This window comes from Chlorocebus sabaeus, chromosome 10 (genome assembly GCF_047675955.1).
Source record: "Chlorocebus sabaeus isolate Y175 chromosome 10, mChlSab1.0.hap1, whole genome shotgun sequence".
NCBI lineage: Eukaryota > Metazoa > Chordata > Mammalia > Primates > Cercopithecidae > Chlorocebus > Chlorocebus sabaeus.
The window spans coordinates 97,221,447-97,237,026 of record NC_132913.1 but is presented as its reverse complement, the minus strand read 5'-3'; the positions used below and the strand labels follow the sequence as shown (position 1 = coordinate 97,237,026).

At 39.5% G+C, this 15,580-nt stretch overlaps 1 protein-coding gene and 1 pseudogene across 13 annotated transcripts in view; both read right to left on the bottom strand.

The window, feature by feature from the left end:
* UNC80 (unc-80 homolog, NALCN channel complex subunit) overlaps positions 1–15,580 on the bottom strand; it is a 230,615-nt gene that overhangs the window by 176,797 nt on the left and 38,238 nt on the right. For all 13 annotated transcript variants that reach the window (XM_038001602.2, XM_038001590.2, XM_038001588.2 and 10 more), the window contains exons 8-13: positions 8,624–8,885; positions 7,384–7,518; positions 5,410–5,626; positions 4,571–4,711; positions 3,253–3,521; positions 1,829–2,197 (exon numbers count right to left, since the gene is read on the bottom strand). In XM_038001602.2, coding sequence (XP_037857530.1) covers positions 1,829–2,197; positions 3,253–3,521; positions 4,571–4,711; positions 5,410–5,626; positions 7,384–7,518; positions 8,624–8,885 — 1,393 coding nt within the window. The remainder of the gene's footprint in view (positions 1–1,828; positions 2,198–3,252; positions 3,522–4,570; positions 4,712–5,409; positions 5,627–7,383; positions 7,519–8,623; positions 8,886–15,580) is intronic.
* On the bottom strand, positions 11,164–14,137 carry LOC103217751 (zinc finger protein SNAI1 pseudogene; annotated as a pseudogene).

Sequence of the window (15,580 nt, the reverse complement as noted above, 5' to 3'; positions counted from 1 at the left end):
TGTTGAGACAGAGTTGATAGGTAAAGAATGGAAATTCAGTAGGAATCTCACCAGTTTCTGTGTTTGTAAATTTGGTCCTTATAACTTGTATTTGTTTGCTAATTCCTAAGTAATTGATCACTGAATGATTCTTTAGATCTTAGCATCTCCAATCAAATCTCTTGTGATCTGTACCATTATTTAGATAATTTTCATTTACAGTCAGATCTGAGGTTCCTCGCATTGTCCTCAGTGATGGATAAGGTGCTAAGGTGTTGGGAAAGTTAAAAACCAATAAAGTTTATTAGAATTGCCTTATGATTAATATGATTAAGGCAGGAGAAGAAAATCCTAAAGAAAAGATTCAACAACCAAGATTATCGGAGCAAGAATATTTGGATCAGAGTCCATGAATATCAGGAAGACAGGAGTAAATAATAAAATGAAGAAACCAGATGATAAATGCATATTAAACATGTGTCAAGTGGGACTCGAAAGAAATGAGGAAGAAATTGTGAAAGAGGAAGGAGTATTGCAACGCTTGCTCAGATGTGAAAATCTTATCGCATGTAAGAAAAATGGACAATTTATAGTTTATACAATATATATCTAGATGGTATATATCTAGAACTCTACACAGTATAACTTCACATGTGTAAACACTTGACATGATGTGTACAGTATTTGCTAGAGATTAAAATCTCTTGTTGATTTCAATTTCTGAATATCATTTTCTAGCTAAAACCACAAATTGAGATTAGTGTAAGTTATGTGAACTTAAGCTGTAGTAATTTGTATTTAAAATTAAAGAAGAAAACCAATTATTGATGTTAAGAAATCATATACCAGATGTTGACAAGGCAGAGGGAATTAAATTTAGGAACAATTAATAATAGAAAGACTAAAGCCACCAGGATGTGCCACATTAAGACATGAGAGGACTGAGTGAGACCAAGAGAGTTATTCCCACTTCAAACCAACACCAACTAATCAAGCAAAATTCTTCCCTTGCTTTCTCCTTAACTGTGGTTGAAGCTGGCTGCCATAAATGTGTTACTTAAAAGAAAAAAACTTTATATTGAGGAAAAATTATACTGCTTGTTATGAGCTGAATATTTGTGCATTTGCAAAATTTACATGTTGAAGCTGTAACCCCTCAAACTGATGGTATTTGAAGATGGGTCTTTGGGAGGTAATTAGGGTTAAGTGAGGTCATGATGGTGGGGCCTGGTCTAGTGGGATTGGGCCCATATAAGAAGAGACACAAGAAAGCTCTTTTGCTCTCTCTCTTTTGCTTTCTCTGTATGCACAAAGAAGAGGCCATATGAGCACACAATAAGACAGTGGTCACCTCTAAAGCAAGAGAAGAGGCTTCCGAATAAAATTAAACCTGACAGCACTTGGACTTCTCAGCCTCCAGAACCATAAGAAATAAATTTCTACTGTTTAAGTCATTCAGTGTATGGTATTTTGTTATGGCAGCTTGAGAAAACTAAGACATTCCTCAATCAGGTCAGAGTCTAAAAGTTTTGAGAAAGGTTATACTTGATGTCAGACTGAGAATTATGGCAATATAGCATAACTGAAATGTTCTCTTGCAGAAATAACATGACTAGAGAATTAGCTCTAACACTGCTTGGATTGCAATAGATATTGGATTTAGAGTATAGTTTCATCTAACTGTTTCTACTAATGCCTACTGAGAACCTAATGAAGAGATTTCTCCACTCTCCACTGTTTTGCTCTAGTGACTAGGTGCTGTTCAGAGTCAATAAACTGCTGGCAAGCAAGCTTTAGAAAGAAATTAGTATGACATTTCATGAGGACACATAAGGTAGTTCAGTCATACCTTCTCTTGGTTCTTATCATTCTTCTCATAAGGGCCGCCTCCACCTCCTCCACCTCCTCCTCCATCACCTCCTCCGCCTCCTCCATCTCCACCTCCTCCTTCTTCTCCTCCACCATCTCCAGCTCCACTAACAGCAGGGCCTCCAAATCCACAGGTGGAACTTCCAGATACTCCTTTGAACTGGAAAGCTCCCTCACTTGGTCTCTTTTCCAAAGTTTCATTTTCCTTGTTTTCACTCTTCTTTCTATTCTTTTCTACACAGGGAACCACACCAAGTTGAAGCAAGCATTCTACGATATTTAGTGCCACGTCACAGATACGAGAGCTGATGTCATGATTAAGGACAAGATAAACAGCCTTCAGAACTACCTGAGGAAGACAATATAAACACTGCATGATTAAGTTACCTGCACTCCCTCTTCCTAAAGAGATTTGGTTATTATGTTTAATCCATTTCCTTAGGCTAGTCTATGAAATTGGGTAGAAATAATTTAGACAATTGTCAAATTTTCCTATAAAAGTTGCCATGGAATCTTGTGTATTTTCTTAACAGAGAGTATAAGTCACCCAAAGTATTAAAAATATATACACATATTATCTCATGTAAACTTTCAAAAACATGCTATGATATCAACAATTAATGAGGATATTGAAGCATAGTGAGTTAATGGGAGAGTAATTATTTGTCCAAATGGAAACTTGTTCTATTGATTTTTTAAAATAAAAGTGTTTTAATCCCCTGCTTTTCATTCATTACTAATAATGGATAAAGAACAGTGATTTCCTTTTGCTCGTTCATGACTATATCATTATTCATACTTTATTTAAAGTACAAAATATTTGCATGTTTAAATTATGTTCCTTTATTGGTTTTAATACAGTAAATTATTTGCTAAGCCAGGATTCCTAATGTGCAATAAAAATTTTGTGAAATATAATTGTAAAATATAACAACCCCTTCATTTGCTAATAACTATACTCAAGACAGGAACTCTTGAGAATGCAAGCTTAAATCTTTTAAGAACTTTTATTCATTTTTTTTCTGGCTACACAAGAGGTTTGTAGTCCTGTTGATATCAAAATAAAATAAGTGAATAATTTTTTGCCCTCATTCTAGACAAAAGAGATTTATTAAACACATACACATGTATGTGTATTTATACATGTATATTCAGGATTCACTAATGGTTTTGGATTATAAAAATATTCTGAGATCTGATCAAATGTAATGCAATGCTTGGAAAAAAAAGTAAGGCGCACCTATGATGGTTGACACATTGGTGAATTTTTTCAATGGGTGGCTTTTTCATTTCAAGGTTTGATAATTTCTAAGAATCTATATGCCCATTTTATACAATGTTGCAAAAATGCACCAAATAATTAATCTCTGTCTAACTTTGGTAAGAAAAATTCTTGCTTCTTACAGAAAGATCAAGCATTCCATTCTTGTGGACAAAGTTATTGGTCCCATCAATATGTTCTGTGTCCTCTAGGTAGCTGTAGTTTATGCAGGAGTCTGTGAGGCTTCGAGGTAGGTTAGCACATGCCAGAGGTTCATGTGGCATCTCCGGGATAGGCACCTGGTTGCAGAGTTTCCTCATATGCTCATTGAAAAAGTCTGCGTAGCCTACGTTAAATGATGCCAAAGTGGTATTGAAGGTCGCAACTGTGATGGTGGAGATCTGAGATCGCACTAATAAAATGAAAGCAATGTCTTAGCTCTTCCTACATTAACCTACAATATCAGTTAGACATTTATACTATTACTTCAATCATGACCACAATAACAGCTGAGTTTTTGAAAATATTTAACTTACAGTCTCAAAGTTATTCTCAACTCTCATGGGACTACTGAAGCTACTGAGGCCATATGATGTGTGGAAAATATTAAAAGTTGTAGAAAAATGTGAATTATAACTAGCTTCCTTAAGGCTGAGATTAGGATTTAACTTCTGCTAACACTGACTTAGTTTAGTTGATCAGAATAGATGAATTTTACCCACTGTTAGATGATAGATTATACTGATACAAATTATTTGTTTATAGCATTTTTATCTAGTATATTAAGGAACAACAAACATGAATAATATGTTTCTCCTTTCGCTAAAAGTAACTGAATATAAATTTGTCATGGTAACTAACAGATGTCATCGAATATTTGAAATACAGTGCAGATCAAAGAGGGACTAAATTTATGCTTCCATGAGAACATAAGAAAAAAATCAATTATTCTGTTAAAAGTACAGAATGAGAACCTGTCTTGGATTACACCCAGAGACACATGTTTGTTCCACATAAAACACACAAGAACTTATCTAAAATAGAAGCTGTCTGAAAAACAAAAAAAATTGGTGGCCTTGGAAGGCAGTGACTTTCCTCCTGCTGAAGGTTTATAAGCCCTTCAGAGGGATCTCATAGAGGGGATTGAAGCACTGAATCTAGATGTCTTCCAAGGTCTCTTTCAGCCCTGTGGGTCTATGATCTTTTGAGAACGAATATGAATGGCTTGTCCTTGCTATCCCTCTGAGAGGTATGGTGTTTACAGTGCGGTGTTAAATAGTTCTTGCTGCTAAGGATATGCTAAGAATGGCTAACAAGTAAATTACCAAGCAATACAGCACAAGAATGCCAGTTTTCAGAAAACACAGGAAGCAGATTACAATGGGAAAGTAACATGGTGTAAGGACAGAAAACAAGAAAAGAAATCTGAACTCCTGCCCGTAGGCCTCACCTCCTACCCACCTTCCTTGACGGTGTTTTCTCCATGGCTGTTGGAGGGGTCCGGCAGGTCGCTTACCAGGGTGTGATGGGAGTGGGAATGCCTGGCGCTCAGACTCTCCATCTCAGTGGCTGCATCTGAACTGCCTCGCCGGGTCAATTTCCCTGGGATGAATAAGAGCACCCCACAAGAGAGTTTTAAAATCTGAAAGGTTTTCTGCTAAGATATCGTCTTTCCTAAGGACAGCAGGGAGAGTGCGGGGCTGTTAGGAAAAGTGTGAAACACAGACAACAAAGCAAGAACTGAACTTGCCATGGGGATACTCAGGGTCAGGATGATTGATGAAGCTGCTCGTGATAAGGTCAGCCCCAATCTTAGCCAAATGTCAGAAAACATCTGTTGTGGCCCAGCTAGCTGTCAGCTCCCAACTTTAAACTGGCCTATTTAATATGCAATCCAGAAAGAAAGAAAAAAAAAATATATATATATATGTTACTATATATATACATATATCTTTGTTGTTTTTTGAAAAATAAATCCAAGTTTAATAAATATCTGCTGTCTAGATTCACAACGGAAATTAATGCACAGAGCACCCTAAGGCCACGTTTCTTTGTCTAGAATGATATAAGAAATAAGATTGTTACCTAATTTCACAGAACTCTTGCATAATTACTTCAATTATCTGGATTTATTCAGCTGTGAAAACACAGCATAATTTTGGTACTGGAGAACCTGCATTTGAGCCCCAGATTTCTTGGCTGAACTGTTCAAGAAAGATTCAAATTTGCCCAGGAGCCCTAGATCCAGTTCTAAACAGGCCACTTAAACTCTGCCCTATTTTGGAAGGACTCATGGTCACCTAAAATGGTGGTTTGCCAGCCTCCTTTCTCAATTCCTCGCCTGTCTTCTCCCAGCCCAGAGAAACTTCCAAAGGAGAATGCGCTGCGCGTGGGGGACACATCCAGGTGGTCCTCGTGAAGCAGGAAGGGTACTCCCATTCTCCGTGGCCTCCTCTTGCCTGTGTGGTGGAATGGAATGGAGCCTTTCCTCTCTCGGTCTTCTTTGCGACTCTTGAACTACAGTGATGAAAAGTGTAGAATTAGGGACAGGGCAAAGAAAACGTTACAATCTGCTTCCCAAGGGGCTCCATGATCTGCAATAAAATATATGAAAAGTTCCAGGAAGAGGAGACCCAGAAAGTCACTGAATATCATCCAATAGAAATTGGAGAAAGTTCATGTTAAAAGAGTGAAAGAAACTAAGTAAAAGGTCACTTATTCCATGGGTCTTTCTCCTGGGTTGGGTTAGACTGTTTGCAAAGTGTAGTCCCTGGACCAGCAGCATCAGCATCACTTGGGAACTTATTAGAAATGCAAATTCTCAGACATACTGTATCAGACCCTCAGCAGCTGAGGTCCAGCAATGTGTGTTTTAACAGGCCTGGTAGGTAATTCTGATGCACACTAAAGTTTGCAAATCACACGGTTAGAGTCACTACTTGAACCAACCTGTCTTTTTCTGTTCCATTTTTCATGATAGTGATCCATTGTTCCAATTAGCCAACTTTAAATGTGTGCCACTGTTCGTAATTTCTCCTCATTTTGCAGGTAAGAAATTGACCCTTAGAAATTTTAGGTAGCTTGCCCAAGATTGAGTCCAAACTCAAAAGTAGGTCTTCTAGTTAAACAGTTCATATTTTTCTGCCATTACTCTGCCTCTCTTTTTTGTAAGTATATGGAGATAAACAGCAAATAATATGTGTAGACCTATGTATATGTATATATATAGTGGTTTGCTTTCTCTTTTCCAAAACTGTTAGTTTAATAACAGAAACTAACTAATAAAGAGTCAAAGAAGATACAGACCATACATTGCCACAAACTCACTATTCCTACCAAACAAGTTCAAAACCAAGTGCAATTAAAAGTTTAGAATTGCTAGGGAAGCTTTTAAAATATAACAATTCCTTAGCCTACCTTCAGCAATTCTGGCTTAATTGGTCTGGGATTGAGCCTGAAGATTTTTTAAAGCTCCTTAAAAATTATCATATGCAGCCAGTATTGAAAACTATTTTTTCCTTTCAAATAATCAATGTTTTAAGAAAATTGACGGCCGTTGTCTTTTGTTGCATCATTAACAAAGGCAGAAAACTGCTTACTTAGCAACACTTTCAGCTCATAATAGGTCAATATCGTGTTATTTGTTCTTCGTCGGCATAATTAAACTAACAGTTTTGGAAAAGAGAAAGCAAACCACTATATATATACATATACATAGGTCTACACATATTATTTTCTGTTTATCTCCATATACTTACAAAAAAAGAGGCAGAGTAATGGCAGAAAAATATGACGTATTTAACTAGAAGACCTACTTTTGAGTTTGGACTCAATCTTGGGCAAGCTACCTAAAATTTCTAAGGGTCAATTTCTTACCTGCAAAATGAGGAGAATAAGGATGTCATTGGATTAAATGAGAACTATTTATATAAAGTACTTGATAAAAATGAGTTGAACCATACAAATGAAAGTTACCATCAATGTTACCACAATTATTTCCACCACCACACTGCTTTACACTGCTTTATGCATATGATCAGGATTGAGCTTCACGACAACCCTGTGGAGCATTTAGAATAGGAAGTTCACTCATACACACAGAGGGACTTGCACAGGGGTATGCTGCAAGTCAGTGTTACATCTAGGAGCTGACTTCGGTTCCTAAGGTCCCTTTCCCACCCCACCCCATACCGCAGTATGATCAGAAACATCTCATGTCCCACTGACATTTTTTATTTACTGAAATATCAAAGAGCATAAGCATTTCTACTCACCTTTTTAAAAATATTCATGCCCAGGTCTGAAGAAAGATCTGGGACTGCAGACCTACGCAGATTGGTCAGTGAAACTTTGGAAAAGGCCTCAGAGCTAAGAGATTTTTCCTCCTCATTACACTTCATGGTGAGATCCTTAATAAAGGAAGACAATGATCAAGGACTTAGGACTTTACATCCAAATACTTTTCTTATTGAAATGTCACATTTTTAACAGGGATGCACTACTGCTTTGATACCTTCGAACAATTGAACTTGTATGTCTGGACTTCTGGAATCCAAATTCTGCTAGTGAGAATATGTATTTCATATTAATTGTAATTCCTGTTTGGAGTTTTCGGCAGTGAGGTCATGTAGCCCCAGATCTAGAATGCTAAGAAAATAGAGAGAAGATGGATTTCTCTCTCTCTTTTTTTTTTTTTTTTTTTTTTTTTAAATTAAAAAGAGTGGTTTTTTTCCCATTGAATGATTCAGTAAAGCAGATATCCATCTAGGCAGAATATCTACTACTAAACAGATTATATTTCTTTTTAACTCTGCTATTGCTCATGTTTGTTTTCAGAATATGCAGAAACAAATTTCAGACTCAGCCAATTCACATTTAAGTAAATCCAAACAACTGGAACACACTACAAGTCACACTTTTCTCTATATTTTCAACACCTGGTGTTGATGAGAAAGAGGGCAAGAACAAGTGTTCAAGCTGATATTAGGCAATTCATTTATCAAAAAGCAATTGTCATGAGGATATCACCATATCAGTACACATTCAGTTTACTTCTCCAAACATTTATAATAAATAGCAAGACTATCAAAATGCAGTATTCCTAATAATGACATTAAGACACTAAAAAATGTTGAATTATGCAAAAGAGGTTACACCATGTTTAGTAAAATCCTATGTCACAGATTTTATGATATTGGTAATCAACAGATTAAATGTCAGAACTCTCTGTTAATTACTACTTTATCCATTAGACCCAATTTTCCACTATTCTAGATAAACAAAGACTTATACTAAATTAGCATGTGTAAGAGGTGCACTTCTTCAAATGATTAAGTGCTAAAGGGCAGCAAAGGTCAAGCGTGCAAGATGGAAGGCAAAAGATAATAGCAACAGTGTAACCCACCAACCAAAAAGTCAGCACTAGAGTACATAAGAGCTGGATGCACAGAGGAAAAAAGAATCCATTATGGCAAAGTTGCTGGTTTGAATGACAATGAACTGAGTTTTTCTTACTTGCGTTTTGTGGGTGTTCACTAGTGAGGGAGCTGCCGCCACCATGGAGCTACTCCTGGGTCTGGGCAGGAGAGGAATATCTGGCTCTGGAGGCTTTTCTGGCTTCTCTTCCAACATATGTCGCAGCCTTTGTAGATAGTACATCAGAGACCACTGAGTGCCTTCCTCAGACCAATGGGGCTGAAGTAGGCAGCGCAGAACAGCAACGTCAAAGTAGGTGGCATAGCGGGACCTTTGGCACGGAGGTATCACAAGAGAGGCCCTGTTCCCAATGGCAGAAAGAAGATAATTATACTGGCAATCAAGCTTTCAGAGGGGCAGCACAGCATGGCTTATAGCTCTACTTTTCTCATTCGTTTAGTTATTCATTTAGTTGTTTCTTATGTGGTTTACTCTAATATCCTTCCAACTGGTCTCTCTCATTCCATTTTCACTAAACATCTCCTGAAAGTAGAGATATTGAGAGAATTTTGAAGGATGGATAGGAATTAGCCAGGCAAAGTTGAGGTTTGGGCAGGAGGGAGGATTGGCATTTCTGTCAGAGGGAACATTGCCTACAAAGGTATGAATTTTTAAAATCATGAGTTTGATTACCTAAGTAATTGGTGAGTAATCTGGGTGATGGACAGTGATGAGAGTGAGAGCTATAGAAATAGATGAGGTTCAGATTACAATGCTTCCTTTATGCTAAGATCAGGTATGACTTTTACCCCGATAGAAATAGAAATGATATTTGCCTTGCCTACTTCATTGAGCAATTTTAACTTCAGTTGTGAAAATACTATGTAAAATAGCTAAAGAAAAGCTACAAAATGATAAGAAACAGAAGTTTTTCTACGAGGAAAATAAATAAAATAATTTTGAGAATTCTAAAGTTATATATCCTTGCAAGAGAGCAAGACTAATTTTTTAAAAATCTCAAGTTCCTGGGATTCTATTATTCAATTTAAACACATAATATATTCACTACCTAGTGTTCAATTTAATTCTACTACAAAGTAGTTTTAAGAAATTACTCAGATTAATACATCATCCTATGTATCTTAGGTGCAACAAATTGAAAATTTGTGTCCCAAAAAATTCAGATTTAAAGGTAAGTTTAACTTCCTCACCTTGAAGAACATATGGTCTGGTGAGAAAGACAGGAAATAAATAGCAAAACATAAACTTAGAACTTCTGGGATCCAAGATGGTATCCTACATCTAAAATCTAAACTTAACTCCCAAACAAAATTTCCTTCTGATTTAGGTGATGCAAAAGAGAGATGTTCGTACCCTCCCATAAACTAGCAAATGATGCTACCCACACACAAAGTGCTCTCACAAAAGACGCAGCCACGGAGAGTGAGTAGGGATTTTCCTAAACTTCTTAGGCTCATTTTTTTTTTAATTAAAAAGTCTACGGCTCACTAGTGGTTCAAGAAAATAATTCCATAGGACACAGCTACTATTTTAACCTATTAACTAGAATAAAAACTACGGAGTAAGGACTTGGATGTTTGGCGAAACTTGTCTCACTTAATACGTTTGTTATGAGTCATTGATAAAATACATTTCTGACTGTGGGTTTCAGTAAAAAGTTCAAAAATACAAACCCAAACCATATCTGTGCCTTGCAAATTATTTTTACGGCTTTTCCACTTCCCTATCGAAGCACATACCATACTTTATTATTTTTTCTCTTGTTAATAGCACTGTCTGATGGGTTGAGGTGCAATTGCCTACGTACACAATGGTTTTGAATTTCAAAGCTATCTTACAGTCTAATATTCTTGAATATTTTGACAAGTAGGAAATAAATATAAATTGAAGTTTAAACACAAAAGTGAGTTGGCAGTCATATGAAAAGAAGCCTTCTACAATCCCTAAATTCCCATATGTGCTATGCCAGAGTTTATCCTTTTTCCAGAGACCTAGAATATTCTTTGGACATCAGTTTTGTGACAACTTTTAATCTATCATAAAGTCTCATAGAATCTCCTTCCAACCACTTCTCATCAGTTCCACAGACACCACCCTAATCCTAGCCACTAACATCTCTCATCAGGCTTATTGCAATTACTTCCTACTAATCTACTAGTTTCTCCTCTTATTCCTCCACTCCCTGGCTCAAACCCTTTCAATACATTATTCAATCCCCTTAGAATAAAATGCAAGCTCCCTTACAGTAGTGAACCAGGCCTGAATAGTCTGGCTGGGTTTACCACTCCAAACTCACTCTCCGTTATGCTTGCCCTGGTGTGCCAGTTACTGATTTATTGCCTCTCAGCCCCAGATACATTTTTTGGTAAAAAGTCCTGTTTTAATATTTTCTCAAATTGCCCAGTATGCCACTTGTTTACTCCTGTGACCCAGTTTGAAGGAAACTAAAAACCTTTTCATTTCTACCCATTTCCTAAAAGGCTTTCACTGCTCTTCCCTTCCCCCACCCATCCCATTTCTCCTTAAAGATTCATGACGCAACCCACTCCTCTCAGCCTATCATTTATACCTCAGATGATAGGATTTCTTTCCCCCCGCCCCCATGCTGTAATCTTGGATTTATAAACAAAAGACAAAATATAGGGTTGGCTGGCTACCAGCTGGGTAATTTTAGGTCCTCAAGGCTTTGTGACAATCATTTGGTTTATTATAAGAGCCTGTGAAACTGTTGTTTTCTTGACTAGGCTGCTATGGTTAAGACAGTTATTACTAGTTCAACCAAATTATTTCCTCCCCATTGGAATAGCTGGTAGTTATTCTTCACCCATTACCCTCTGCCCCACACTTTAAAGTCCCCAAATGTTTCCAGTTAGTAAATTAGATCAGGGAGTTCCATAAATTACTTCAAATCCCTAGAGCAGTGCTCCACACAAGATAACCATGAGCCACGTTCATGAGAATCCTTCCTTCCAAGAAGGATACGAAGGAGGGAGGTTGTTAAAAACGCAGGCACCAGGTCTTGCCCCAGACTTCCTAAACCAGAATTTCAGAGGACATGGTCCTGGAATCTTTATTTTAAACAATATTCTCAGGTACTCTTTGAATACTTTTTTTTAAAAAATACAAAAATTGCTTTATTGGATATCAATAAACTGCACACATAACTATACAAAACGTTTCCTTGATACAAAATGTGTGAAATATAAGTACCAATGTACCTTTAAAAATGTAAACATCTTCCTCCCAGGCCTACCTGTTGGGCTCCCAAAATAGTTTTGGGAGATACATCGGGCAGACCAGAGCACCCCACTTAGGCCACCGACACGTGACAACCATTACTCACAGTCCCTTTTGAGACATTGTTAAATTGCCTGGGAAACAGGTGCCAACCGCACCAAACAGGAAGCTGAAATAGCTGTCCGGGCTTAGGGCATCTCAGGCTCTAGACACGTCCTGGTGTCAGTCACCGCCTTGGAAGGCCCCGTGGCTGAACCTGGGGGTGGATTATTGCATAGTCACACCTGGTGGAGAGTGGCCTGAGGGCTCCTTCGAGGAGGGAGTGGGGAGGATCCCCTGACTGGGGTGGATACTTCCCAGTCAGTCTGTCAGCTCTTGTCCTGTAGCTGAAACAGCTGCATCCAAACAGTTCTGAATACACAAACACAGGCAGAAAAGCCAGTTCAAGAATGCCCCCGAGCTGGGGCTGCCAGCTGCCCTCCCGCCAGCCATCCACAGACATGGCCACGGGAAGTCCTCTTTCAGAGTCCACTGAGGGGTCCAGGCAGAGGAAACAGAACCAGAAAATGGTTTTCATCAAAGTCTCGTGCGACTGATGCATCCAGAAATGGGGGCGCTCAAGAGGGAATTCTGTGGCTTGAGGACATGGTGACCTCCTTCCTTCTGGAGCTTGGGGAGGTTGTTGGTTGGCGCGGGGTGGGGTGTCAGGTATGGAGAGGAAGTGGGAGCCTCTAGGGTCAGCAGGAGCCCCCTGAGCAGCCTGACTCTTGGTGCTTGTGGAGCAGGGCCATTCGGGAGAAGGTTCGAGTGCACGCCTGGCACTGGTACTTCTTGATGTCCAAGTGGGTCTGGAGGTGGGCCCGCAGGTTGGAGCGGTCGGCGAAAGCACGGCTGCAGTGGGGACAGGAGAAGGGCTTCTCACCGGTGTGGGTCCGGACATGGCCCCGCAGCAGCCAGGGTCTGGAGAAGGCCTTCCCGCAGGTTCCGCAGACGAAGGGCAGCGTGTGGCTTCGGATGTGTCTCTTGAGGACACTCAGGCTGAGGCATTCCTTATTGCAGTATTGGCAGTTGAAAGCTTTTTGAAACTGGGAATCCTTGGCTTCAGAGACCTGGGCCAGCTGCTTGGGCACCTGGCCCAAGCCTGGGGAGGTGGCATCGGCCTCCGCCTCCAAGGAAGAAGCTGAAGTGGAGGAGAAAGACGAAGGAGCCTGTGAGGGTGGGCTGGGGGACTGGGAGCCTTTCCCGCTGTCCTCATCTGACAGCGAGGTCAGTTCTGCCACCTTGGGACTCTCCTGGGAGAGTCCCAGTTGGAGGGAGGCCCTGGCAGTTGGTTGGGCTTGGAGCGCCAGGAAAGCGTCCCAGATGAGTGTTGGCGGCGAAGCAGAGGGGTTAAGGATCTCCGAACGTGGGATGGCTGCCAGCAGGTGGGCCCGGTGGTAGGGCTGCTGGAAGGTAAACTCTGGATTAGAGTCCGGCAGTTCGCTGTAGTTAGGCTTCCGATCAGGGTCAGAGGGCTTCCTGACGAGGAAAGAGCGCGGCATGGTGGCGAGGCACTGGGGTCGGTGAGTAGCACAGAAGTAGTGCAAGCGACCCACTCGCTAAGCTGAGTTTTGGAGCAATGAGCGCAGCCGCCCCGCCAACTCCCTTAAGTACTCCAGAGGCGAGCAGGGCGGAACTTTTCCGGCCACGCCTCTTTATCACTTTCGCGCCAATTGGAGGCGCGCCTCCCCCGAAGGCCACGCTCTGAACAAGTGGGCCGGGCCTGGCTGGGCTCGCACCGGAGCAGCCCGTGCCCTCCTTAAATACTTTTTTTTTTCCAGTGGCGCGGTCTCGGCTCACTACAACCTCCCCTTCCGGGTTCAAGCGATTCTCCTGCCTCAGTCTCCTGAGTAGCTGAGATTACAGGTGCCCGCCACCACGCCTAGCTAACTTTTGTATTTTTAGTAGAGATGAGGTTTCTCCATGTTGGCCAGGCTGGTCTTGAACTCCTGACTTTAGATGACCCACCTGCCTCGGCCTCCCAAAGTGCTAGAATTACAGGCGTGAGCCACCGCGCCCCGCCTTGAACACTCTTAATAATCCCATATGGAGGTGCCGTAACTGAGAAGATATGCTGACGGTGTTGTCCCTGAGGGCAATAGATGAATAAATTGGTATCTTTCTCTATATACAGAATTTATCGACTGAAAGTAATTAACAACTGTACAGTTGAGTCCCATAAGCATTAACTATTTTCTAACAGGGCATGTTAGTTCAGCAAATGATGGGCTGCAGAACAGCAAGAATCCAACAACGTAAGGTTGTGATCAGAGAGTAGAAACGTATCCGTATCTTTTGTAATCAAAATTTGTTAAGTAAAATCACATTTCAATTGCTTGATATTGAAAGAGACTCCATTTGAAAATATCAATAAATTAACAAGACGTTTGGTAGCAAATATTTAAGTACCTCGCTTTAAGGTGTTATTCAATCACTAGTTTATTTGACTTAATGTGTGAGCTGTGCTGCACTTAATATTCAATAAAAAGCAAGAACTATCAATAAATATTTTTATTTCATTTAAGACAGCATTATCAGGTACGATCAAAGTATCACCATCCAATAAAAGTCATTTTAATTAACCAGCAGACTAACATGTGAGAAATACATTTTCACAACTGGATAAAAATGACGTGAAGGAGGCCTAGCCAGGGGGCTGCTGCCTGTAATCCCAGCACTTTGGGAGGCCACGGCAGGCAGATCACGAGGTCAGGAAATCGAGACCATCGTGGCTATCACAGTGAAACCCTGACTCTACTGAAAATACAAAAAGTAGCCAGGCATGGTGGCAGGCACCTCTGGTCCCAGTTACTTGGGAGGCTGACAGGAGAATGGTGTGAACCTGGGAGACGGAGCTTGCAGTGAGCTGAGATAGTGCCACTGCACTCCAGCCTGGGCAACAGAGCAAGACTCCGTCTCAAAAAAAAAAAAAAAAAAAATGACATGAGGGAAGCTTCTTAGATCATGTGATAGAAAAATTCTTTTCAACTCTAATATCCTCTGAATCTAAAAGTTATTTCCTGGAAAAAAATTAAAAATAAAAATGTTATAAAAGAATATGAACACAACTTTTCTTCTAAATGATATATGTAAAAATAATGAAGAAAGGCACATATATAAAAAGTTAATAATTTTTATAGCTACCTGATAGCTCATGGATGATTTTCACTTATTTAAAAAATATTTTATATATTTACATTTTTTTCTGTAATTGATTCTATACAAAAATTACATGCGTAGAATAAACAACATATTATGACAGAAAAGAATTTCAAAACTGGCAAGAATTTCTTTAGTCTATTTTCCAAGCAACTATGGCTTTGGAAAGTCAAGTTATTGTTAATTAGGGTTGAGATCTGATAGCAGAAAGTATTGAAGGCGGATAAGCACTTGGGAAATACCAATCTATGGAAGCAAAGAACTGTCAGTCTTGACTCTATGCAGTATTTACTGAAGCATAAATTAACTCTGCATATAGTAATTAAAGATGAAATCTAACATTAATTTAAAAACTAGCTACCTGTTTACTTATTGCAGAGTGCAGAGAAGACTGATGTGTAGTTTATTCAAGTTCAGAGCAAAAGAGATAATGAATTGTATTTGATACGAGCAGACAGCTTTTGTTACTAGGATATTTGCATTGCTTTCTTATTAAAGTTCTCTTCTTTTCTGATCAATACATGAGCTCTTCCAATAAAGACACATTAACATTTGTATTTTCTGAAAGTTCTACTTTGTGCATCATTTCCATGGCAACCA